The 27472-nt window shown below is 46.5% G+C and overlaps 2 protein-coding genes across 6 annotated transcripts in view; one reads left to right on the forward strand and one right to left on the reverse strand.

Moving 5' to 3' along the window:
- Nucleotides 1-17215, reverse strand: part of LOC128418596 (beta-1,4-galactosyltransferase 3-like) — a 45313-nt gene extending 28098 nt beyond the window's left edge. Inside the window, exons 1-2 of one of the 5 annotated variants that reach the window (XM_053398414.1) lie at nucleotides 7887-8071; nucleotides 5513-5686 (exon numbers count right to left, since the gene is read on the reverse strand). Coding sequence is in view for 2 of the 5 variants with exons in the window: in XM_053398412.1 (XP_053254387.1) it covers nucleotides 10877-12397 (1521 nt within the window). In the remaining 3 variants the exon portion in view is untranslated. Of the gene's footprint in view, nucleotides 1-5512; nucleotides 5687-7886; nucleotides 8075-10270; nucleotides 12476-13499; nucleotides 13802-17044 lie in introns of those variants that run through there. The other 4 variants (XM_053398418.1, XM_053398412.1, XM_053398413.1 and 1 more) reach the window with 4 other exon arrangements.
- A 5776-nt stretch (nucleotides 17216-22991) lies between these two features.
- On the forward strand, nucleotides 22992-27294 carry CTU1 (cytosolic thiouridylase subunit 1). Its single transcript, XM_053398419.1, has 2 exons — nucleotides 22992-23528; nucleotides 26579-27294. Exons 1-2 carry the CDS (start codon nucleotides 23027-23029, stop codon nucleotides 27133-27135), a joined length of 1059 nt encoding a protein of 352 aa, XP_053254394.1. The 5' UTR covers nucleotides 22992-23026; the 3' UTR covers nucleotides 27136-27294.
- Nucleotides 27295-27472: the final 178 nt, after the last annotated feature.

Below are 27472 nucleotides of genomic sequence, written 5' to 3' on the forward strand. Positions count from 1 at the left end.
TGATATTTTATTTTGTTTGACATATATTGTAAACTGCCCAGAGTGGCTAGGGAAATCCAGCCAGTTGGGTGGGTTATAAATAATATAATTATCATCAACAACTTATGAAACCCTGGAGAGCAATTGCCCTTCAGCACAGGACCAGTGGTCAGAGATGATGGAAGTTCAAGTCTCAACAACAGCTGAGGACTTAAGTCTGAGAAACAAGGGAGAAAATATTAAGCTAGACAGACAAATGGTCTGATTCAGTAAGTGTCAGTGTAGATTATAATGAATTTGATAGACCAAACCAAAGTTCTTGCAAAGTATAAGGCAGTATGCTATGTTCCCAAGTCCACTCAGCTTCACTATATGACCCCAGGGTCTGTTATTACGAGGGGGGAAAACATATACTGATGTGCAAAACATATGCTCTACCCCGAGATATAGCCTGTTTGAGAACATCTAATGCACCCTGGATATAGCTCCTTAACATACTGAACTACCCTCTTAAACTTGCAACCAGCTCCGATGCTGGTTTACTCAGAACCAAGTCATATAGTGTTTTGTAGGCTGAACACTACTAGAAGAAGAAGAAGAAGAAGAAGAAGAAGAAGAAGAAGAAGAAGAAGAAGAAGAGTAGTAGTAGTAGTAGTAGTAGTAGTAGTAGTAGTAGTAGTAGTTTGGATTTGATACCCCGCCTTTCACTCCTTTTAAGGAGTCTCAAAGCGGCTAACATTCTCCTTTCCCTTCCTCCCCCACAACAAACACTCTGTGAGGTGAGTGGGGCTGAGAGACTTCAAAGAAGTGTGACTGGCCCAAGGTCACCCAGCAGCTGCATGTGGAGGAGCGGAGACACGAACCCGGTTCCTCAGATTACGAGTCCACCGCTCTTAACCACTACACCACACTGACTCAAGTTTGTCTTGGGCTGCAGTGGTTCAGTGCGGGCTTATCATCATAGGGAAAATATTCTAATTCATGGCTATTTATACGCAACACTTTTGAAGCAAATTCAAAGCACCTTCTTTTTATCAAATAATTCTGGGTACTGTAGTTTGTGAAGGGTTGCTGGGAGTCATTACTCTCTCATGGATGAACTGCAGTACTTAGAATTATTGAGGGAAATAATGTGCTCCAAATGTGCTTCAGAGTTGAAGTGTGTACACAGCCAATGTAACTGCCTATGTCCCAATACAGAGGCAGGTGTGGCAGCTTCTCTAGTCAATAAAAGTCTGGACACGTTTATTTGTTTTAAAACCACAGGTTTTATTCATTTACATTAAAGATGAGATTATTTGCACATTAAAACCCACTTCCTTTATTGATTCACTGGCCCTGGCTTCAGCATTCGGAAAGTTAATATTTAAAAGGATCAGCATTTGAAGAAGTAGCTCAGTAGCAGAGCATGTGCCCTGCATGGTTTGATCCCTGGCAAATCTCAATATGCCAACGTGAAGGAAACTCAAATATAATAAATATATCTGTTCTGCAACATCTATTCTTTAAATGCCACTAGGACAGGGTGTGACAACTTGCTCAAACGAAGGTTACAAGTAAAAGGATTATTGGATCAACAATAATTAAGGCTGCAATTAAACTCTGTTTAATAGGCAGGAAACAGATGTCTGAGTAAACATGTTTATCTTTGGGGTGTAAAAAGTGGCAAGCTTCCACACCCTACAATGTTCTTCTGCAAGCAAAAGTGTAAATAAGAAATGCATGTGCCACGTTACATTAACCTGTTCTCTCTTGGCTCTAAATTCAAATGGGTGGGAATTGGTTGTCCTATCTCAGTGATGAGACGACAAATGCTCATGGCCATTCCTTTTAAAAAAATATTAACTCAATTATCTCGATTGGCACTCTACAAGTGCAATACTAAAACTGAGGAGGAGGAAACTGACAGCCAGGGCTACTCCCTCAACTGGCTCTAATTAAGAAGGTGAGTGGTGGAGATAGCAATCCATCACTTCCCCAGCTGCCTCCATCCTCCTGTGCTGGGGCTGTTAACATGGTGGCTGATGGACATGTGTATTGGGGGACCCTTTGTGAAATTGCCACCCACATGGTCTCAAAAATACACTGGCCCAAAAAGATCATTTAGCCTGTCCTGTGTGTGATCTGGACCCTTCCAGACAGGGGCGTAGCTGGGGTGGGGCATGTAATGTAATATGGACATTTTTTGTAAGACTTAGATATGGGACACACAAACAAACAAGGGTCACTTATCCAAAAGGTTTATCTTGGAGATTTAACCTGTCAGAAGGAGTGGCTTCCTGGTGAGTTATGCTACCTTGCCTGCAGATCCTATTGTTCTATCTGGTATGCCTCTGCATTTCTATAGAGTTTATGGCTGGTGCACAAGCTTGTTTCCATAGCTCCATGAAGGAACTTTTAGATGCAAATAATCTGCATTTGGCAACCTAGCTTCCTGGTGAGTCAATCAAGGAACTTTCCGGATCCTCATGACCTCATTGGTAAGAAAATAAAAATCAAACTACAAGACTGTGCATATGGTCAAGGTGGGAAGGTCATTACCCACAGTCCTTTGCTTGAGCCAAAGCCATCTTTGGTTCACTGCTGAACATGAAATGGAGGCTAATAGGGAAAGCCTCATAACAGGGCCCTGATGCCAGCAAAGCTTGCTTATCTCAGCTTGTTCTTTTCTTCCAAAGTGTCACAGACAGTGCAGATGGGAAAGGCCATCGGCTGGCTGACCAAGTAGAGACATCCAGCCCAGGCCACATGCTCCTACAGCTTTCGTGCATTGCAGATACCAATTGGGATCACAATCTCCATTTGGAAGGTTTATCAAAAGAGGAAAGTCTTCAATAAGTGCCTAAAAGTCGATAGAGATGGCATTTATCTAATATATAATTGGAGGGCATTCCAAAATGTAGGTCTCACCACACTCAAGGTCTGATTCTGACAATTCTATGATACATTTTTCTTAATAAAGGAGATGCATGTTGCTGGGGGAATGCTGACTTTTTACTAGCAAATAATAAAATATTGCTGTATGAGTACTAGGATAATTCATTTCTCTGCAACAAATGTACTGTTAGTGGTGGAGGGGTGTTTAGCTCCTATGTAACAATTGTACATTTATTACACAATAAAATGGTTATCTAGAAAACCCCAGCCTCTTATTCATTCCCCATTTCTCACATTTCTGCTAGTGCATTGATTAGTGGTGTGAACAGGTGGCTCTTTGCACTCTAGTGTCTACCTGTTCTGGGCCTTGATTCCCTTTTCCGGGCATTATTGCGTGTCAAAGCCTTTCCATGGCCCTGTTTGCATCTGCAGCTTCCAGCGGTTGCAGGAAATTAGGTTCCAGCTGGAGGCAAAAGATGAAGAATGAATAACAGGAAACAGGTTTTGGGCCTGTGGGCTTCCTGTTCTACTACGTCATAATGCATTAATGAGGGCTGTGAAAGGCATGACCATAGTTGGGCAAGTCAGTCCTTTAAATGCAAAGTGGAGCCTTGGATTACAACAGATCCACCCAATTCCAGCCACGTGAAAGTCCATCACTCAGCTTCACTTAGGGGCATAAAGGCCATATAATGGTCAATTGAAGGTGTGAAGTCTCCTAACATCTCAGCTTTATACTGTAGATCATCTTCCAGAAGTGGCTATAGGGTGAGGCTGCCCCCTAGTGACAGAATCACCATCCTTATTTCACATATACACTCACTGAGCCTGAACTGGCAGGAAATGACCAGGAATGAGACCTTGGAGTTGCAGTGGATAGCTCAATGAAGGTGTTGACCCAGGATGTGGCAGCTGTGAAAAAATGCAAAATCCCATCTAGAGATCACTAGGAAAGCAACTGAAGCTGAATTTTGGAAGATTTAGGATTGGGGGCAGGCGGAGTACTTATTCACACAGTGCATAGTTCAACTATGAAACTCACTCCTATAGGAAGCACTGATGGCCACTTTGGATGGCTTTAAGACAGGAAACATCACGGAGGCTGTATTAGAGTGAGTGGGTGGGGCTGTAATTAACAATGGGCAGGCCCCAATCCAAAAGACAGTGGGGCCAGAGCTAACAGTGGGCTAGCCATATACTTCTTATCCCTTTTTTCTTTCTCCCCATCTCTTCCACACATTTATTTTTTTCCCCAGGGAGCAGAAACATAGAATTGTAGAGTTGGAAGGAATCCTGAGGATTATCGTCTAGTCCAACCCCCCTGCAATGCAGGAAAATGCAGCTGCCCCAAAGGGGGATTGAACCTGCCACCTTGGCATTATCAGCACCATGCTCTAACCAACTGAGCTAACCAGGTTGACAGCTTAGAACAGGGAAACACCTGCCTCCATTATCAGCCTTGTGTCATACATTAAGAGCTCTGAGGAGCCTCCTCTGGAAGTCCCCACCAGCTTAAATGTAACAGAACAAGAGGGCCTTATTGGTGGTAGTGCCCCAGCTGTGGTGTTCTTGCTCACTTTGCTATCTTTTGCTACATCTGCACCATACATTTAAAGCAGCATTTTACCACTTTAAGCAGAAATGACTTTCCACAAAATATCCTGGGAACCATAGATTGTTAAGGGTGCTGAGAATTCTTACGAGATCACTGTTCCCCACACTGAGTGGTATAATGGTGCTTAAAATTTATGGTGCGGATGTGGCCTTTTTGACATCAAGCAAAATGCCTATTATTTTTTGCAAACCCTTTAACAGTTTCACTCCCTTGGAAGTTTTTTTATGCTGCATATATTGTGGAGTTTTAATATTGTTGTGTTTTCCTCATCAATCATGATTAAATATTTAAGTTACTTATTTATTTACCTCCCTTCATCCAAGATCTCAGGGTGGTTGACAGCATAAAAATACAAAATAAAAATAAAAATAAGAACAAGACAAACCCATGACCCCACCTCCCACAAAAACATTTAAGAGGACATAGAATGTTAATCAGCCGAAGGCCTGATTGAATAGGAACATTTTCACCTGACACTTAAAGATGCATAACGAAGGTGCTAGGCGATCCTCCCTGGGGAGAGCATTCCACAAATGGGGAGTTACTGCAATAGAGGCCTGTTCTCCCATTGCCATCCTCCTGACCTCTCATTGAGGAGGCACACAAAGGGCCTCCAATGAGGATTGCAGGTTCTGGGTTGGTTCACATGGGGATACATAGTCTTTGAGGTATTGCAGTCATGAACAGTTTAAGACTTTATAGGACAAGACCAGCACTTTGAACTGGGCCAGGAAACCATTTGGAAGCCAGTGCAGTTAGGCCAGGATCAGTGTTAATATGTTCAAACTGTCATGCCCTGGTGAGCAACCTAGCAGAGGAATTCTACACTAGCTGAATTTTCTGAACCACCATCAGAAGCTGCTACATGTATAATGCATTGCTAGAAGTTACCACAGCATAGATAGAAGCTGGGCTATCCCTGTCCAGATAGGGGCACAGTTCGGCCACCAGCTGAAACTGATGGAAGGCATTTCGCGCAACTGAGGTGACCTAAGCCTCAAGCAACAGCATAGCATCTAGAAGTACCCCCAAGTGATGTACCTGCTCCTTCAGAGGGAGTGTAACCCCATAAGAGCAGGTCACCTCCCATCCATCTGGTCTAGGAAACCGCCCACTAACAGTGCCTCAGTCTTCTCTTGATTGAGCTTCCGTTGTTGGCTCCCATCCAGTCTTTTACTGAGGAAAGACAATGGTCCAGCACATCCACTGCTGCACCTGCAAGTATAAAGAAGAAGCAGAGCTATGTGTCATCAGTATATTGCTAACAGCGTACTCCAAAATTCCAGATAACCCCACTCAGCTGTTTCATGTTGGTGTTAAATAGCATAGGGGATTAAATAAAACCCTGAGGAACCCCACATTGAAGGGCCAAAGAGCAGTCCCCAACCATCACCCTCTGGAAACGATCATCCAAGTAGGACCTGAACCAATGCAAAGCGGTGCCACCCACCTCTAACTCAGACATTTGCTCCAGAAGGATACCATGGTTGATGGTATAAAAAGCCACTGATAGGTGAAGAAGAATTAACAAGGACAAATTTTCTCTGTCTCCCAACAGAGGTCATCAACATACAGGGCAACCAAGAGCCGTCCGAAAACACACAGGATCCATTAGCATCTGAGGACAGACCATCTTAATAGGTCCCCCTATCTCTGCATAGGAGGAAAGGTGCTGAAAGCCTAAATTTCAACAGGAAGCGATTGGACCATGATAAGGAGCTGGTGTCAACATTCCAAACTTTCAGATCAACTTCTTCCTGTGCAGCTGAGAAAACAAGATCCAAAGTGTGGCCTGCCACATTGTTGAGCCAGCGATATGCTATGACAGCCCCATGGTCGTCACGGCAATCTTGGAGTTTTGAGCCACCCCAGACACGTGACATGTGAACCACCTCAACATTCTGTCTAAATTATTTTCTAAATTTCACTAAGAACTCATGGCCTAAACAAAGGACTGTGAAAACTTCCGTTCATAGACCTAATTAAATATGCTCTATATATAATAATATCTGTGGCATCACCTGATACCCATGACATGATATAAAGTCGTTCTCAGGTCAGAGATCTGTAGGCACTTTGAGGACCCAACCACCAGCTGATCAGTCTGTGCTTGCACTATGGGATTAGCTGCACTGGGAACTCCCTAATGCAGCAGAGCAAACTGGAGGAAGTGGCTGGAATGCATGTTGCTGGAGGAAGATCTTTGCAGAAACTTCAAAGCAGTGGTTATATGTGATGTGACATTCTCATGTTTGCATGCACACTACATTCAACAACGCTTGGTTGAAACTTTCCAATACGATATGTAACACAGAAAAACTATGGCAATATCAGATGGAGAAAGAATAAAAATTTCATTTTCAAATAAAGTCATACCACTGGGACTATTTATTCAGAAAACAGGCCATGTCTGTTGCAGCTACCCAATTAATCCCTGGAAGCTCCTGAAGCAGGACCAAAACACATATTTGGGCAGCCTCATCCAAGATACTATACATAATATCCCAACAGAAGTAGAGATGAATTATTATTATTATTATTATTATTATTAATAATAATAATAATAATAATATTATATTATCATTATTAGAAACAGAATTGAAACAAATAACTTGAAGATATCCAGTAGATGCAAAGTACAGTACGCACAAAAATCTTAATTATGTACGGTGGGGGGGGGGGAGAGCTATGGAAAAAACTAGTAAGAAGCAGGACAGGTAGCCAAAGCAGGACTAGATCACACTAGATTGTTGTAAGGATTTTAAGTAAACTGGGGGAGGGAGATAAGAGGCGGGAGAACTCAGAAAACTGATAACACCCTCAACTACAGCTGTTAGGAAGCTACGGCGAAAGGGGACATAACGTGGGTGAAAACTGAGGCAAGGAAAAGAGAGAGTCCGCGGAAGGAGGGAGGGGTGTCATGGATTTCGTTAAAAGAAGCCCCTCCCCCGCTCCCGTTTAACCAACTGCTCCTCTTCCTCCTTCAATTCCGGCGCTGCCACAAAAAGAGGCGGTGGGAGCGCGTCGAAAACACCAGCATCCGGAAGCGGGCGCGGAGAAAGCCCGAGCGCGCTGGGCTGGGCGGAGAAGGGAGGGAGCCCCCCGAGAAGAGCGACGGTCATCGGGTCCCGGAACCCGAGCCTCCCGAGAAGCCCGACACCAGAAGAAACGGGAAGCGGCGTCGGCGGAGCCTCCCAACAGGGACGGTCCCTCGGCCCCGCCTCCCCAGCGCCAAGCAACGGCTCGCCGCCGCCGCCCCCTGCGCCTCAGCCTCCTCCTCCTCCGCGGGGCCCCGGCGCCCCAAACCTCCTCCAGCGGCCGAGCCTGACCCTCCCCCCTCCAACCGTCCCGCGCGCGCGCCCTCCTCCGCCCCCCCCCCAAATAACCGCCCTCGCGCCAGGCCCGCCCCGCTCACCTGACAGAAGTCCCGGCAATAGGCGCCCGACGAGCCCTTGCCCACCCCCTGCTCGCTGAGCTCCGCCTGCAACTGCCAGAGCCGAGAGCTGAGGCCGGCGGCCAGCCGGGGCATCTCTGGCTGCAGGGCCGCGTCAGCCTCGGCGTCCGCCATCTGCACCCGGCCCCACCGCGCGTAGGCAACGAATCACGTGACCCCGCAGCCGCTGACCACATCGGCGGGGGGCGGGCCCACGTGACCCGACGGCCCCGCCCACCCCCGGCTCCTGCGCATGCTGCCGCCCTTCGGCGGGGCGGGAAGGAGGCCGCCAAAGACAGGTTCCCATTGGGCGCGCGGCCCATCGCCGCTCGGGCGATGACGTAAATGCATCGCGCTGCTGGAGCTGGGTTCCTCCCTCCCGCCCCATTTCCCAGCGCTGCCCAATGGGGAGGAGGGGCGGAGCTACGATGGGGCGGAGGCGGGGGAGGAAGTGAAGCTTCCGGCGTGGGGCTGCAGCAAAAGGGCGAATGCGATCCGCAGATTTTACAGTACTCTGGAGAGACTTGTTTATTCGCTCGTTATAGGATTAATGTTGGTTTTCCTTCCTAGTTAGGGGTTTTTTTATTAAAAAAAAGTTTTTATTTGTCATAGAAAATTGGAAATGTTTTGCTTTTCAATTAAAAAGGAAGCTTTTAAATTTTGGTACATTACAGCATTCAGACCTCTTCTTTTTCTACCTACCGTAGTTTTGACTATTTGGATTTTTTGTTTCATACTCTTTTCTAACCGCTTCTATGTACCTTCATTATAGACATACATTAGAGGAAGGGCAGTTTAGAAATGGAGTGAATAAACAACAAATACTTTCACATCATCTTGTGTAGGCTCAGCAGAGACTCTGACCAGTCATTTTGAGCTTCATGTTATTACTGCCCCTTTATATGCTAACCTAGCTGCCAACCTAGCAGGTTCGAGGAGAGTTAAGCATTTTGGGGGGAAACTGACACAAAAATTAAGAGTAGCAATGACACAGGAATTAAGAGTAGGAAGAGAGACGCCACAATTTGTACGCAGTCTTGTTGAAGCACATGATACATCAGCACCCAGTTTACAGCACACTTTGGCGTATATAAAGTATACATTTCATTCCCTCCCTCCCCTTCCTATAAGTGCTGATTGTTGTTCATACAAAATACCTTTTACTTTGATCACCAATCTAAGCAATAGATAGGAGGGTGGGAAATGTACATCCTTTGTCATTCTCACCTCATTTATCATGGAGTGAGTTCTAGGCATGGTGCTATTTCTGACCTTGGCAGCTAAGAGCTGTGGCTTACACACATGCCAATAATGTGTGCTTATGGGCAGTGAGCTAACCATTCATATGTCATTCTGAAGGAGGAGAGGACAGGTTAGGATACCCTAACACCTGTGTAGTCACCCCCCCCAACCAGGCCTCAAGCCTTTTCAAAATTACTTTCTCAGTAGCTAAAAGCATTAGCTAAGCATTTGCTCTGCTGTAACAAAGGTAGCTGAGAAGAACAATGCGTTGTGCTTCCCAGGCTTTAGTTGACCTTGCCAGCAGCACATCCAACTTGCAACTTTCTCCGGGAACAGCACCAGTAGAACGAGAGAAACAATTCTATGCAAGCTCAGGAGATTGGGAGGGAAGGGGGACTTGAAAGAATGGATAAAAAACTGCATGTAAAAATGTTTTCAGTTTTTGCTAGCTTGTGAGTTATCACACTTGCTCCTTCTGCTACCTGGAAGGTAGAATAAATAGCTCTTTCTCTGGTTTAACCCTTCGGTGTCTGTTGACTCCTCCTTCCCTTCCCCGGGCGCAATGCTCTTTCCACCCGTGAAAAAGGCCTAAAAAGGCTACAATTCATATATAGGTGAAGCATAAGGTGTTTTATTTTTGTGTTGCATTAAACACCTAATGACCCATTGCAATACAATGTTAATTTAACTCAGCAGAGCACAATGACTCCCTAAAGAATTACTTGCTTTTATTTGAATGGGTTCCCATCCTTTGCAAAGTGCGTAAGATCTTTTTCGGCCATGTAAAATACGAGTGTAAAAAACAACTTTCAGATGTTTCAGTGCCCTACCATAACAAAGATGATTTTGAGCAGGTGATCTGTGTGCCTGTTCAGTCTGCTGTGCAGAGATTGTGGTGGTGCAATTTCAAGACACGTATTCTTGTAACCACATTTAGATACACAGCTCTTCATACAGAGCAGGATGGTGAACCTGCATGTTGCTGGATGGTATCACAGCAAGGGAAGATGGAAGTTGTGGTTTAGGGTGTCAGAAAATCCAGTGAGAAATGAAAATAGGAGAAGTTGCTGCATTTCACAGAGTTGTCAGAGACCTGGAACAAAAACCATGCAAGCAAATTGGAGTCATATTTGTTATCTTTATTTTAGTCCTCAAACATCACAAAAAAACTGCATAATTTCCTGCACTGTTTTTGACATTTTCCTTCCACTGAAATGTATTAAAATTGATCAGAACCCGGAGATCCAAGGAAATGTATTCTAATAGCAGCCAACACCTTGGGATCTGTCTCAGAACAGCCCTGAAAAGCCCTGTTTATGTTAGACCATGATACAGAAAGACACTGCCAGAATAATGTATTTATATTCTTACCACTTTACGATTACACATCATGAAGTGGGACTGAGGCAATCAAAAGCTTTTGCCCGAATAAATTGGTTAAGTCGTTAACTCGTTGCGTTCCAAATATGTTTATCTCAATGTGATGTACAAAGTATAATAAAAACTAAAAAACAGTTTTAAAAAGCACAAAAATAACCAGAGATGGATTTTAAAATTCTATGTTGGACAATAAAACACTATGTTAGACTAAAATAGCTATATATCTGCTTAACCCAGATCAAAACATTTTAACATGGGAGTTTAAGAGAAAGGAGTTGCCGGGCCAAATCTACTGCTTCAGTCAATGGCACCAACTGCATCACACTGGCTAGGGGGTCCAATATTGCTTCTTAAACTGTCATTACTTTAACATCTACCTCTCCATCAAACATAGCTTCTTGTTTAACTTGCAGGATTCCCTCTGAGTTTGTAGATTCTTGCTTAACCTGCTGGATTGCCTCTGAATTTGTAGATCCTGAAGGCAAATTAAGACTCTCATGTAGGCAGGCGGGGTCTTTTTGTTCAAACACTTCCAAATCTGAAAGGCAGGTAAGACTGTCCCCAGAAACATTTTCCTCCTGCTTAATCTGTACCTTCTTAATTTGACCATTTGTAATATGCATTGACATGTGATCCGTAAACTCTGTTTCGAAATAGTAGAATTTTTTACAGCCACTAAAGTTGCATGCATAGGAAGCATCCCTAAAATGCTGGGCTTCGTGGTGGTAGAGCTGCCCCAAGTCACTGAAAACAATGTTACAGCCACTGAGCTCACATTTATAACGCAGATTGTCGTGTTGCTGTTTGTGATGGAGCAGCTCATTCACTGATCCAAACCTAGCATAGCAGCCCACTGACACACACATGTACGGCTGAGGGCCACTGTGAACATGTTCATGCTCCTGCAGATGGAATGCCGAAACAAAATGCCGCCTGCAGTATGCACACCTCTCTCTCCTGTTTTTCATGTCCATGTAGTGCATTGCATTTTGATCATTTTCGTGTTCTGCTTTCAAATGGACACTTAAGTACTTGAACTGCTTATACACCTTGGAGCAATCCGTGCCTGGGCATGGGTACAGGTCCCTGCCCTGCAAGTGGCAGTTTTCTAGCTTACTAAACGTGACAAAATCCTGCGTGTCAGTTCTGGGTTGTTCTCCAAGAGCCACAGAAGCAATTCTGGCTAGACTGCTCATCGCCAGCCTCTCTTTCTTCAACAGCAACTTCTTCTTACCACGGTATTTCCTACTCGGAGGCATTTTTACATGTTCCATCACATGCTTCACAAAGACATCCTTCCTCTTGAACTTTTTTATACACACTGGGCATGTATAAATGCCATCTTCCATATGCATCTTAGAATGGTGAAGTATTCTGGCCTCTATACATTCCTTTTTGCAAATAGCACAGAAAAATTTGTACTGAAGCCATCTCTGGTACCTTTCTGAGGACCCAATGGGCTTTTTAACTCTCACTTTAGGCTGATTTATTGTATCTTGACCTTCAGAATTATTATCTTCACTATCACTTAGGAAAACATCTAGCATAGCAGTTTCATTGAAAGACATCTTCCTGCAACTCAGATCATCCCCTGAATCAGAAACTTCTTTTCTTCTACAGTGTGGCTTCAGAGTTTTCCAGTCCCAAAATTCTGGATCAAATGGCCAATACACCTTTAAAGCCAACAGCAGCTCACAACACAAAGAGTTTTTTCCATCCAATTTTTTATCTTGTTGCAGGTAATGCTCTTCTAGTAGACTGTATCTTTCCTCGCTTGGCTCAAGTAAGTAGTCAGTGAGCTGACATGCTCTTCTTACTTCGAAGTCTTCTGGCAGAAGGCATGCAATTGTTTTGCATACAGAGGTCTTCATGTCATCATTTTCATTTGATCAGAGCTGCAGGGCTCTCACACATAACAAAACAGGCACAACAAGGCCTGCTTCTTCTGCCTATAGGAAAGAAGAAAGCTCAAGTCAGATCTTAATTTAGCCCCCAGAGATCTCTCTTAAAGACAAAAGGGAGAAAAATGAAAAAACTGGACGGGATATCTGAGTAAGATGCTCTTTCTTCAGATTTCTAGACATTTCATAGAATTGTAGAATTGGAAGGGACCATGAGGGCCATCTAGTCCAACCCCCTGCAATGCAAGAATCTTTTGCCCAATGTGAGGCTTGAACCCACAGCCCTAAGAGTCTCATGCTCCACTTACTGAGCTATTCCTCTCAATCCAGAAGCGATTGCAGCAGATTTGGGGAACCCATGGCCCTTCAAATGTTGCTGGACTCCAAATCCCATTAACCCCAGCAAGCATGGCCAATGGCCAGGGATGGTGAGACTTGTAATTCAGAAACATCAGAATGGCCACATGTTCCCCACGCCTGAATTAGAGGGTTATATGTAGATACATACTCTGGCATTTCATATTTCAATCTTATTTCATGTTCTAAGCCAAACCAGGTATTCTAGAGATAAAATGGAGAGATAAAAGCATAAAAACAACTCTGCTGAGTCAGATCCAAGGCTCATCTAGTTCAGCATCCTATTTTCACTGATTTCTGTTTAACAAACCCGCTCCACCTCTCTTTAATTGTTTTCTCAATGATGAACACATGATTAACATTCATCTTACAGAAGGAAAACCCTGATCCTAAACCTCTGCTGCTTTGAGGAATATCTTTGGGCGAAGAAAAGGCTAAGAAGTAAACCCTACACAAATCCGGAGTGGAGTCCCTAAAACAGTTGGATGGAGCCATCCAAGCTGGTGCCAAACTTATTGCGCTGCTTTCCGTTGAAGCACATCAGCAAGGCAGAGAAGGGGGTGTTGCTAATGCAATGGTTTGATTTCAACCCTGGAAGAACACTGCACTGTCTCTGGAGATAGATGGGTGCCAACAACAACAACCTAGAGGTTGCTTCTAGCATATGTAGTCTGTCAATGACATGTTGCAAAAATATTATAGACAAATTCTATACCTTCTTTTGTATCTTCTATTCAAAAATGTGACTCTTTGCTGCTTAGTTTATTCATTATCCCACAGGGAGAGGCACAGATGTCTTGCTATATGTCAGGCAGTGGTAGATTCCCTGTGATTCAGCTCCACACTTCCCTAGCGAACAGGAGACTAAGGCAGTGTTCTGTTGCTTAGACAACCCATAGGTTGCTAAGTTGCAACTGTTAGTACCTATTTTTTCTTAAAGGGCTAGATGTTCTGAATAAGTGCTCACTGGGGAAAGCAAGCTCTGGCACTCAGGTTCCAATCCCCTGCCTTTTGCATACGCAACCTTCCCATGATATTAAAAAGAAAGATGATGCCCTACCTGTAGATTATGGTATAATGCACAGCTGAATCATGAATTACTATAAGATTCAAGGAGTGTCTCTCGCTGTTGTATTAAAATCAAAGAACAGGGTGCAGCTTCCAAAGTCACTTAGGCTAATCCCTCTTCAAATCTTCATGTTGCACAACTTCTATGGACTGGATCACTTCCAACCATCACTTCTATTTTATAATAATTTCTATTAAATTTTCAATTTTACATTTCGAAGCAATCATTTTACAAACTTTAAAATATCCAATGACTTCCCTTCTTTTCCTTCATTTTACATATCATGCATTCCCGCATATTTTCCATGCAAATCAGTTTCCCACTTTTACATCCATTAAAAATTATTTACTCTGTTGAATTTATCTTAGTGCTGCCAGTGTTTTCAGCTTTATAGTTATTTTCCATATATTCAATAAATGTTTTCCACTCTTCTTTAAATATATGTTCTTCTTCCTCTCTTATTCTATTTGTTAAATCTACCACTCCTCTTTAGCTGGGACCTCGTTCACTTTCCATTTTGGGGCTAACAAAACATGGGCGCAGTTGTTGCATAAAAAAAGAATATTTTCTGACACCTAGGAATTTCTGCCTGGGTTATTCCAAACCTCCAACAATCACTTCTTAAACCACAGCAATTGAGCAACAACCTCACAGCAACAATGCACACACATCATTCATTTTGAAGAGAAAGGCTGCTATTTTAAGTACAGCAGCTCAACACCATCATATGTCACTAAGTAAACTGTGACTAATTGTCATGTATCTAAGGTGCTCCTTTACAGCAATTTCCCGTGCATGTGTTAAATCAAAGAATCATAGTAGAGTTGGAAGGGACCATGAGGGTCATCTAGTCCAACCCCTTGCAATGCAGGAATCTTTTGCCCAATGTAAGGCTTGAACCCACAACCATGAAATTAAGTGACTACCTGTAGCCTTTTCAGGCCTTGCCCATGGATTGGAAGAGCATTGCGCCCGGGAGAGGAAAGTGGGAGTCAAGCAGACACTCAAGGGTTGATTCAGAGAAAGAGCTTTATTGCTACCATCCGGAGCAACCGTGATAACTCACAAGCTTAGCACAAATTTTACGGTCATTTGCACAGAGCATATATTCCCTCCAGTTCCCTCCCCCTTCTCCCCCTCCTCAGGAGTCTTGCCTCATGAGTTTCCCAGAGCATGAACAGAAAGCTCCTGTCTTGAGACTCTTGGCGCCCTTCCCAGGAAAAAGGGGGCCTTGCGTGTCAGCGTGTCCAAGATTTGTTGCAACTGGGTAAGATAAGACTCAGTTCCCAGGCCTGCTTATGCATTAGCTTTTTGAAGCTTTCTTGTACTGATAAAAATAACGTTTTGCTTATGCAGCAGCATCTTGTGAGAAAGCAGAGAAAAGCTGAAGCTGTGGATTTTTAGAAGAGAGAAAGGGGAAATTTAGTTTTGAGGCCTGGGGTGAAGTCTTGAGGCCTGGGATGACTTCGGCGTGACTTCACAGACAGGATTTGGGTATCCTGTCCCTTCATACCGACTAAGTCATGTTAGTATACGTTTTTCAGTGTTCTCCTCCTATTTTTCCTATTTCTATTAGTCACAGGTGCCCTGTACACTTTGCCTAGGGGCAGGACTTGCAGAATTGAACTGTAGAATTTGATCATTACAGCCTTTCCCCCAGCTTTGCTCCCACTCATCCCCAACCAGAATGACCAGCAGTCAGGTGTGGTGGGAGTTGTAGTCCAAAAAATCAGGACAGCACAAGGCTGAGAAAGCAGATTTTAAAAGTCACATAACAAATGCTCGACAAGTACAGCACTGTTGCTTTAAAGTTTGGGATCACAAGCCCAGCTAGTTCACATAGCTAGCCAAGGATAAGCCATTAACAAAGGTACTGATTGCTGGTCATTAGCACAACAAAGAGAGAGACTCCTGGATCTGTGCAAAGCAGGGGTTGCCAAGGTGACCGGGTAGGGGAGTGATGTCACAGTAAAAAATGTGCAGGTTTGTGGAAGGGCGGGTAGCGGATAGAAGGGGAGGTGTTGGGTTTAGTGATGTGTGTTGGAAGAAGGGTGGGCAACAAAGACCATACCTCCATGAGTTGCAGGGCATAGCAAATGACTAACTGCTGCTTTAGGCTTAAGCTATGGCCAGAGCCATGAGAGATACTCTTGGGATATAATGCTCTACACCTCCTTCACTGCAGACTTCCAGGTGTAAATATGTTAAATAAACCTTTAAAGGCACTAGCCTCTGTTGTACCTCGAGCTTCCTAACAACCATTGGTGAGCGTCCAGAACCCCCTGGAATCTCAGTGCACATTTTAGCAGAGATTGTGGGGTGGGGTGCAACCTTCCTAACCGTATTTACAAAACAGCAAAAGGTTTCCAACCCATCCTGCATATTCTCAGCCATAGAAGTTTTAATGCAACACCCCTGTCCCCTGCACACAGGAAACATGGGCCTCTTCATATCTTGATGCTATTAGAACAGAGACCTAACAAAAGGCTACAGGGACCTACCAAAGTTCCTCCAGGCCCCCTAACTTCCGATGCAGGCATATTGGTTTAAAAAGGAAAAACACTAAGAAAGATTAATTCCTCCTAAACTAAGCATGGACTGACTGATTCATACACTCAACCAGCCCACCCGTGGCCCCCAGCCTCAAATAAAAGTTCACTTCCGATTTAAAGAAAGCCCACATTCCTCCTGATGGGAGAGGCGCGCGTCCCACAAGCTCGCAGGAGCCCTCATCCTGAGATCAGAGTTTACTTTTGTTTTAAAGCGACCCTCCCTCCTGTTTTAAAAGAAAGCCGACTTCCTGCAGGGTAGGGACCCTTCCCCACCAGCGGCCCCGGTTTCTCACGAGGCTGGGTTCAAGAGGGTCTGTCTGGGAGGGAGGACGTAAGTAGGAAAAGGAAGAAACGGAAGGCACTCTCCCCACCTCCCCAAAAAGTCCCAAGGAGAAGGAGAGCTGCCTTCCCTTCTCAGCCCTGCGCACCTCTTTTTCTTTGGGAAGACAAGAGGGACGAGAAAACCCTATTCCACCCGTGGGGAAGCTTGGCTGCCATGCAACAACCACCCTCGGGGACAGGGGAGTCCCTCAGGCTGCTGAGAAGGGGAAGCCCCGCAACCCGCCCCCGGTGGGCACAACGGGACTTGCTTCCGAGTAAACCTGCCCAGGCTTGTCTGCCAGTCAGTCGGTCACTCACCGTTCCTGGTCGGTCTGTTGGGCTGCCTGCCGAGGGAGAGAGAGGCGGAGGCGGAATGGGAAGGGAGGAGGGGGAAGAGAAAGCAGAGCTCCGAGTCGCCCCATTGAAAGCTGAGACAATCGCGCGCCGGCCGGGGGCCGGTCGGCTTTAAAAAAAAAACTCCGAATATGCGCCTGCGTATTTGCGTTCTCCCTCCACAACCCATACATAAAAAGGAATAGGAAGGATACCAGCCAACCGTAGCTGGGGCTCTCGTGACGTCCCCGACAGCCAGCGGGAGTTGATTGGCGGCCGCGGGGAAAAAGGGGAGGGGCTAGAACCGAAGCCGAGGGGCGGGGGGAATAAAGTAATGAAGAGGGAAGGCGGGAAGAGAGGGAGGCAGTCTATCAGATCAGCGTTCCAGCCACACAGTGCATCACGTAAAGTTTTATATATATAAAGTTTTTTATATATATAAAGTTTTATATATATATAGAATAGAACTGGGCTGAAAAAACTTTATATATATTCTGGGCCTGTGAATAAACAAGAGCTGTTTGAAGGATCGCTATGTCGTCTGATATGTTCACTCACAACAAGATTGCTGCCCGCCATGCGTTCTATCACCGGAACCAGGCAGAGGGGGAGTCAATTAACAACTACACCGCCGCCCTCCGACAGGCCGCAATGCACTGCGAGTTCCGAGACTTAGACGATGCCCTGATGGATCGAATTGTCTGTGGGGTCCGGGACATCCGTCTGCAACGGCGTCTCCTCGCCAAGCCAGACCTCACGCTGCAGAAAGCCATTGAGGAGGCCGTGGCCTCGGAAGCTGCCAAACGCTCCGCCCAGGAGATCCGCAAGGCCAGCAGGCCGCTTCTTGCTAGGAAGCCAGTTCCAGTGCATCATGAAGAGGCTAGCAGTGACGAGGCATCCTCCAGTGAAGACGATGATGTGCACCAAACAAAGCGGGAGCACGGGAAGTTCAAACAGAAGTCCAAGGGCCAATCGGAATGTGCCGGCTGTGGAGGCAACCATTCCCGTGCCAAGTATCAATTCAGAGACGCCATCTGTCGGAAATGTTCCAAAAGGGGCCACATCGCTAAGGTCTGCCGATCGGCTCTGTCCGACACCCGCCCTTCACCGACTCACAAGTCCAAGTCTTCACTTCAGTCCGCCAAGGAAAGCTCCAGTCCGCCAAGGAAAGCTGTTTCGCTCTCACCAACTGCCACTGCCCGTCCGGAACCACGATTGGCCAAACAGACTCGCCTACGCGACGCAAGCTGAATGTCACTGTGCTCATTGAAGGAGCTCCGTGTGACATGGAGATCGACACCGGGTCTGCCCTGTCCATCGTGTCTTGGAGCACCATCAAAAGACTCGTACCCAGAGTGTCCAAAAGGCAACTTGACTTTCACTGCATACACCTGAGAGACTACCAGGGAAACGACAGTCCCGTGGTAGGCGTTGGCCGGTTCCGGATCGCCTTCAAGGATTTTTCGGGCCTGCTCCGACTGGTGGTGGTTGAAGGTCAGCGGCCAAGCCTCCCAGGGCTAGACTGGTTTGATGTCCTCAGCCTGGAAGTCACCGGCATCAACTCCATCTCTAACACAGAGAGTGAGGGTCTGATCAAAGACTTTGCTGAGGTTTTTGACGGCACTTTGGGTCAATATACAGGTATGCCCATCTCCTTTAGCCTTGATCCACAAGTCACCCCCATCAAGCTAAAGCCACGCCAGGTTCCGTTTGCTCTCAAGGCTAAGGTGGAAGAACAACTGGACAAGCTGATTGCCCAAGGAGTTTTGGAGCTGGTTGACCACACCAAGTGGGAAACCCCCATCGTCACACCTGTCAAGCCAGATAGGTTGGTGAGAATCCATGCCGACTACAAGTGCATGATCAACAAAGCACTTCAGCAGCACGCTTACCCGGTTCCTGTTGTCCACCACCTGCTGCATTCCCTGGGTGAGGGTAAGGTCTTCGCTAAGCTGGACCTTGCCCAAGCCTATCAACAACTGCCCGTCGACGATGCCACCGCTAAAGCCCAGGCGATCGTCACCCACCGAGGGGCATTCCATTGCTGCCGTTTGCAGTTCAGGGTGAGTGTGGCTCCTGGCATCTTCCAAAGCCTTATGGAGCGTCTCCTGCAAGGGCTTCCAGGCGTGGTGCCGTATTTCAACGACATCTTGGTGTACGCAGACTCGCACCAGCAGCTGTTCGAGCGCCTCCACGCCGTGCTGACCAGGTTTCAGGAGGCTGGGCTCAAGGTAAAGAAGGAGAAGTGCCAGATCGCTGTTCCACAGGTGGAGTTCCTGGGCTATCTTACCGATGCCTCCGGCCTTCACCTGCCAACATCCAAGATCCACGCTATCCAGCAGGCCCCCATCCCAAAGAACAAGATGGAGTTGCAGGCGTTACTGGGACTGAACTTTTGTAACATGTTCCTGCCCCACAAAGCGATGGTAGCCGAGCCTCTTCACCGACTCCTCAGCATGAAGACACCTTGGTCCTGGGGTCATCGGGAGACGCCGGCCTTCAACGCGGTCAAGGCTCTCCTTTCATTGGACAGTGTGCTGGTATACAGTACAGTGAAGCCAGGCCGCTGGTCCTTGCCTGCGACACCTCACCTTTTGGCATCAGCGCTGTCCTCAGTCACCATTTTCCAGACGGAAGAGAAGCACCGCTCGCCTACTTTTCCGGGACGCTATCTCCGACCAAACGGACTTACAGCCAGCTCGACAAGGAGGCACTGGCAGTTGTAGCTGGAGTGAAGAGGTTCCATGAATACCTCTACGGCAGGACTTTCAACCTTATCACCGACCACAAGCCGCTCGTGGGCCTCCTCGCCGGTGATTGACCAACTCCACCGGTTCTCTTGCCGCGGATGCTGCGATGGACTGTTTTCCTGGCTGCCTACCACTACCAGCTTGTCCATCGCCCGGGGAAATCGATGGGCCATGCCGACACCCTCAGCCATTGCCCTCTTCCAGTGTTTGTGGAAGACCCGGCTCCTGCTTCAGTTTCCTTCAGTCAGAGGGGGATTCAAACATAGCCCTGCATTGTTACTGATGTTAATGCTTAGTAGAAAATAAAAAGTCTTATAAAGTTTATATTTCTTGGTGGAAGGTGAAGAGGTGCCCCATATGCAGATGGGCTGAAGTGGACATATGAATGTGAATTGTTGTACTGACCTTAAACCCTTGAGATATAAGTGGGGTATTTTTTAAAGCATTATATGTGTATTTACTTTTATTTATTTATTTATTTATTTAGTTGGCAAGGGATGACATTGCCAGGAGATCCTGTGACCAATTTGCTCCTGGGCTCCTCATAGTGTTAAAAATACCATTTTCCTGAATGGTGAGTAAAGGCTACTGACAGTCAGGGGAGAACTCCATCTGGCCTGAACAGGCCAGAGGAGGTGACAAGGAAAATTAGAAAGATAAAGGTTAATATATTTAAAATAATAAACTGGGAATACAGTAGTACCTCAGGTTAAGTACTTAATTTGTTCCGGAGGTCCATTCTTAACCTGAAACTGTTCTTAACCTGAAGCACCACTTTAGCTAATGGGGCCTCCTGCTGATGCCATGCCGCCAGAGCACGATTTCTGTTCTCATCCTGAAGCAAAGTTCTTAACCTGAAACACTATTTCTGGGTTAGCGGAGTCTGTAACCTGAAGCGTATGTAACCTGAAGCATATGTAACCTGAGGTACCACTGAACTGTATAAAGAAATGGGATAATAGGAGGTAAAAGAAGAAGTAGGGATAAAATAAGTTGGCAGTTTGTGTGGAGGATAAGATAGAAGTATGAAAAATGGGGAGAAATGGGAGCTCAATACCATTTGCATCTGGCACAGATTTCTTAATGGCTCGTCACCTTCCTTTGTTCAATTAACAACTCATACTTAGTGGCCATTATCCGGTTGAAAAGGCTACTGGATTGAGGATTCAGAGGGCTTGATTAAATTCTAACCCTATACTGATTCCAGGAATTTAGGACAGCCCCCCAACAACAACAACAAAAACTATAAAAATACAAAACTCCATCAACCATACTTCATAAGGCTTGGTGATGCCCAAAGTGATTTTACATCTTTATTAGTAAAACAGGATCACAGGCATGGACTAAGTCGTTCAGAGGCAAGTTTAAAAGTTCCTGGAGTTTGCAGAAAGATTGCTTGGAGGGCCAGAGAATAGAGACTACCTTCAGAGAGTCATGTAGGGGGAGCTCAAGGAGAGATGAGCAATGCTAAAACCTTAAATAGGTTTGCAGGGGTTCCAAAAGTGTGTCTAGACAAGTTGGCATGCTGGCCAATGAGAAGGGGTCAAAATGAGAGAATGAAATCTAGGTAGGTGTGCTTAGGCATAGTTTCTAGAGAGAAGACCACAGTAATGTAAAACAGATGTTTCTGATAAGAAGTCTGTTGGGCCACACAAACAAACAAGGATCACTCATCCTGAAGGCTGGTCCTCCTGAATAGCTTTATCTATCAGAAGGAGTGACTTCCTGATTCTATGGTTCTATCTGGTCTGCATCTACATTTCTATAGAATTTCTGGTGGGATTTCTTTTGAAGCCTGCCTCCATAGCTCCATGAAGGGACTTTTAGATGCAAAAATCCTGCATATGGTGACCTTTTGTTTACCCTTCATTTTACCTTTTTACCAACCTAGCTTCCTGGTGAGTAAATCAAGGCAATTTCTGGTTCCTCATGACCTCACTGGTAAGAAGGTAAAGCATAGAGAAATCAAACTATAAGACTGTGCATATTGTCAAGGTGGGATGGTCTTTTCTCATGGTGCTTTGCTTGAGCCAAACCCATCTAGATATAGATAGATAAAGATAGATAGATGACGTATAAATGCCATATAGAAAGGTTAGCCTAATAAAAGTATTGCCCAGCTAGGGTTACCACCTTTGTTCTGGCAAAATACAGGGCAGGGAAGGGCAGTTGGTGGCAATTTTTCCATCTCGTGCTAAAGTGACTAATTTTTTCCACATACTTCTAATTGATTTTCATACAATTTAACCAATTCAGGTTCAGTGACTTCAAAGCAATCCATCGCAATCTATTGCAGCCTAACAGGATGGCCCCTTTGGAATTTGTGTCACACACACACACACACGAATTTGTATATCTTTCTGTGCTTGGCTACCCAGAGCCAAGCATACATGACCTTTCAACTCCTTTTCAAACACAAGCATTTGGAGAGAATCCCTAACTTGGCAAAGAGAGTTACAGATAGGTAGCCGTGTTGGTCTGCCATAGTCAAAACAAAAAAAATTTTTTCCTTCCAGTAGCACCTTAAAGACCAACTAAGTTAGTTCTTGGTATGAGCTTTCGTGTGCATGCACACTTCTTCAGATACACATCTGAAGAAGTGTATCTGAAGAAGTGTGCATGCACACGAAAGCTCATACCAAGAACTAACTTAGTTGGTCTTTAAGGTGCTACTGGAAGGAAATTTTTTTTTTTTTGTTTTGGCAAAGAGAGAGAGAGGGAGAGAGAGAGACCTGAAATATCAATACAGGACATAGCATTTTGCATTGAAATGCTTGACAACCCTGTATTATACAGGACAGGTGGCAACCCTATGCCCAACTGTGGGTTTGGGATTTATTTATTTATTTGCTGCGCTAACTTGGGCTCATTGAACGGGTTGCAATTTCACACTGAAACTTTCTCTGAACCCTCTCGGTCCAGGAGCGGCCACTGCGCGCCATCCGGCTGCCCGCTGCGCCAAGCTGGATGCTTTCTAGCTGGCAAGCGCTAGCACGGACTGCTCTTAGGCTCTGAACAGCGCACTTCCATGCAAGCGCCACAAGCCCCGCATTCGCAAGCACCGCTGGGGGAACCGTAGAGGAAGGCAGGGCCCAGATCCCGACAGCCGGTCTGTGGCGGTGCATGCTGGGAGTTGTAGTTTCAGACGCACGCGACCGGAGGGGTTTGCAAGGCAGCTTCCGAGCAGCTGGAAGTGGACGAGGCCCTCCTCGCTGGGATGCCGGCGCCCGTGCTCTGCGCGAGTTGCGGGTCCCGGCGCGCCGCGCTCCGCCGCCCTAAGACGGGCCAGGCGCTGTGCCGGGAGTGCTTCGTGGCGGCCTTCGAGGCGGAGGTGCACGGCACCGTGGTGTCGGCGCGGCTCTTCCAGCCGGGCGAGACGGTGGCCATCGGGGCGTCGGGGGGCAAGGACTCCACGGTGCTGGCGCACGTGCTGCGGCTGCTCAACGAGCGCCACGGCTACGGGCTACGCCTGCTGCTGCTCTCCGTGGACGAGGGCATCGCCGGCTACCGGGACGACTCGCTGGCCGCCGTGCGCCGCAACCAGGGCCGCCTGGGGCTGCCGCTGCACGTGGTCTCCTACCAGGAGCTCTACGGCTGGAGCATGGACCGCATCGTCCGTCACGTCGGCCTCAAGAACAACTGCACCTTCTGCGGGGTCTTCCGGCGGCAGGCGCTGGACCGAGGCGCCGCCTTGCTCGGGGCTGACAAGATCGCCACAGGTGCGGGGACGGGGGTGGAGGGGGCGGCCGGGTTGGGGCGCTCCGGGGGCGGCGGGGCTCCCGACGTCCATCAGCGCCGGCCGGTGTGGTCAGCCGTCTGGGGTGATGGGGTCTGTAGCCCAACAGCACCCGGAGGGCCACGGCTTATCCATCTCCGTCTAAAGAGCTTCTGAGCAACTGCAGAGGGCACGGCAATAACGAAGCTCTTGCGGTGCCACAACCTTAACTCAGGAATACATAACTATTTATTGGGAGCACTTTTACTCCCCTATTTCAAGTTAGAGACTTCTAAGTCATAGAATTATAGAGTTGGAAGGGACTTCCGGGGTCACCTGATCCAGCCCCCTGCAAATGCAGGAATCTCCACTAAAAGCATCCATGACAGATGGCCGTTCAACCTCTGCTTAAAAACCTCCAAGGAAGGAGAGTTCACCACCTTCCAGCAGAGTCCATTCCACTGTCAGGACAGCTCTTACCATCAGACAGTTCTACCTGATGTCAAAATCTCCTTTTTTGTAACTTGAATTCATTGGTACGCGTTCTTCTGTCCAGGGCATGAGACAACAAGCTTGCCCCATCCTCCTTGTGAGAAGCCCTTTAGATATTTGAGAAAAAGGGTCCCAGAACCAGTTGCAAATATTATTAGTATTATAATAATAATAATACATTTCCCCCCCCTTTCTAATATTTTATTTTCTGTTCTTCCATTTTACAATATTCAACAATAAATATAAATCCACACAAATCCAATGATATTTTCTGCAACTTCCCTATCTCCCTTTCTTGCGGTTTCTTATTTTTCTATCAAATTCTTACTACATATCTTAATTTATCCTTTTTGCCATTTTATCCTTTTTAATTCCCTTAGATTTCTTACTGCTCATGCTTATATCAGTCCTAACGTTTTTAATTGTTTGCAATTTATTTTCATATATTCAATAAATTTCCCCCATTCTATTATAAAGAGTCTATCATCTTGATCTCTTAATCTTCTGGTAAGTTTTGCCATCTCTGCATATTCCATCAGGCCATTGGTCATACTGGCAGACCCTGATGGGTGTTGGAGTTTGGAGGGTCACATGTTCCCCACAATTGCCCTATTTAGAGATTGCTGCTGCTGCGACTGTTCCCTGGTGCAATATACGTACGCGCAAACACACATTAAATATATAATACATTAAATATTATCTATAAGCAAGACAGCTACTCATTTGCTTTTCATTTCTCCCTTGAGTAAGCCCAAACCGCTTTGTCTTACTCTCTTTACATAGTGAGACCATGCAACCCTCCCCATCCCCGTTTCTAAGCCCAATGTGATTTTTGGGGTGAGGAAGGACTTTGCTTTGCATGCTTCTCCGTATGACCAATAGCCCTACTAGATCAGACCAAAGGCCCATCTAGTCCAGCATCCTGTTCTCGCACTGACCAACCAAGTGCTTGCTGGAAACCCACAGCCAGCACAAAGCAAAAGGGGTGCTTGGCCGCAGTTCGTGGCCTTTGGTTAGGGGCCCAACTGATGGGCATGCTGGGAAAGAAATTGGGACGGTCAAGGTGGCTGAAGGAAACCTCCAGGGAGCAAAAAACGACCAAAGTTAGCCTCAATGAGGCAGAAGGCTGATGACCAGCTTCTTCCTGCTTGCTTTTCAAGAGCTGTAACTGCCCTTCCGAGTTAGGTCTTATTCCAGACTCAGCAGGCATTGCTGAAGGCATGGCCCCTTGTTTGCTCTATGTAGTTGACTCTGGAGCTATAGGCAAACTTCAGGATGGCAGGATCTATTTAGTGCATTTTAATTTACTCAAATCCTGAGGTCCACCAGCCAGGGCCTGATGCAGAAAAGAGTCGCTCAGGGGCACAGATATACGCAGGTGGTGTTAGTAGGTGGCCTCTTGTGCTGGGCCCTAGATCGCTGACCCTTCCCTCCCTGATTCTTTTTCATTGAACTTTTGCTTGCAGGGAGGCTGGGCTCATTGCAAAGCACAGTACAACCCACCAGCTTAATTTGCCCAAAGGCCACCTTTACAGGGAGATGGGGCGGCATTTGCCTGGTTTCCTGGCGCCCTTGTTGCTGCAGGTTACTGGAAGCAGAAACAGTGAGGTGATGGAGCGTTCAACACTGTGGAGATGCACCAGGTTGGCTCTGCGGGTGCATTAGCACAATGCTGACCTGCCAAGCGCTTCACGTTTCTCCCTCTCTGTAAACTGTAGTGATGCTTCTGCCAGGAGGCCAGATAAGCGTAGACACACAATTGATCCGTACATGTAAAGTAGCATATCCAAACACTATGCCCATTTCCACTGCAGGCCTGCACCCCGACTCCTTTTAAATACCTAGCAACAACCCTGCATCCACTTAGAATTAAGGATCTGGGGGCTCCTGAGTGCATTTAATTAAGAAAAAAAATTCACTCGATTATGTTAACAAGAAAGGCAACCACAGAGAACCACCAACGCAGTTTGCCTCCATCTGGAATTCCTAATTGGTGCTTATAAATATTAAGGATAGATTGTAACTTATAATTATTTGTATATTGCTGAATGGTTATTGTTATTGGCTTACTGAGATGGTTTAAAAGAAAAGAAAAATAAAAAAGGGGGGAATTCACTCCTGGTTTTTCCCTAAGCTCTCTACATCTGCCTACTTTTTGGGGTGGGGGGAGGAATATAATAGAGCTAGTTCAATATAGTGCTTGGAGTGCTGGAGTAGAACCTGGGAAACAAGGGTTCAAATCCTCACCAACCCAAGATGCTTCTCATCCTATCCTACCTTGCAGGTTGATGTGGGGAGTAAATGGGGAGCGGGGAGAACCATGTCCGTCACTTTGAACTGCTTGGATAAAAAGGTGGGGTCTAAGTGCAATAAAGAAGAAGAAAACTTTTTAGCTAATGCTATAGTTAAATAATTGGAAATCCACATCCCTTGTGAATCTGCTGCTAATTGTACTTAGAAATCGACCGGCAGATCTTGATCTTCATTCTGCCTATATCAAGGATAGCCAGGAAGGTGCGTGTCCTGTTGACTTGTACTACTGTTGTCTGATTCATTCTTTAGGTCATAACGCAGATGACATCGCTGAGACGGTGCTGATGAACTTCCTGCGGGGGGACGTTGGGCGCCTCCGGCGCTGCGCGGACATACTGACGGGAAGCGAGGGGCAGCTGCCGCGCTGCAAGCCGCTGAAGCACGCCTATGAGAAGGAGATTGTGCTTTACGCTTACTTCCAAGGCTTGGACTACTTCAGCACCGAGTGCGTGTACTCCCCCAATGCCTACCGCGGACACACCCGCGCCCTGCTCAAAGACCTCGAAGCCACGCGGCCCAGCACGGTGGCTGACCTGGTGCACTCGGGCGAGCGGCTGGCGGTGCGCGATGATGTCCGCATGCCCACCCAGGGCACCTGCCAGCGGTGCGGCTACCTCTCCAGCCAGCCCCTCTGCAAAGCTTGCTTGCTGCTGGAAGGGCTCAATCGTGGACTCCCTCGGCTGGGCATCGGCAAGACCAGCCGGCTGCAGAAAGCTTTGCTGGGCGGGGAGAAGCCAGAAACCAGCTTACAGGAAGAGGAAGGCCCTCGGCAAGCAAAGCGAGGCCCTCGGGCCATAGACTTCTGAGCCTGTCCCTACCCATGGTTCTCATCATCCCTGACAGTTAGCCATTCTGGCTGCAGCAGTTGTCTCAACAACAACTGGAGGGTTTCATTTAAAATCAAATTATATTCAATATCAGGGGTGTCCAACTCCCAAGAGACTGCGATCTACTCACAGAATAAAAAACTGTGGTTGTTGAGCTTTTTTTAGGGAGGAAAATGACAAAAATGAGTAAAGGGGAACAGTCGTTCACCAAAAAATCGCTGAGAAAACAGTCTGTCAAGCAGCGAAAACTCCGTCTTCCGTTCTAACAATCATGCAAAAATGGAGGACGGGGCGAGGAGGAGGGGCCGGATGTTCT

Source organism: Podarcis raffonei, chromosome 8, assembly GCF_027172205.1.
Source record: "Podarcis raffonei isolate rPodRaf1 chromosome 8, rPodRaf1.pri, whole genome shotgun sequence".
Taxonomy (NCBI): Eukaryota; Metazoa; Chordata; class Lepidosauria; order Squamata; family Lacertidae; genus Podarcis; species Podarcis raffonei.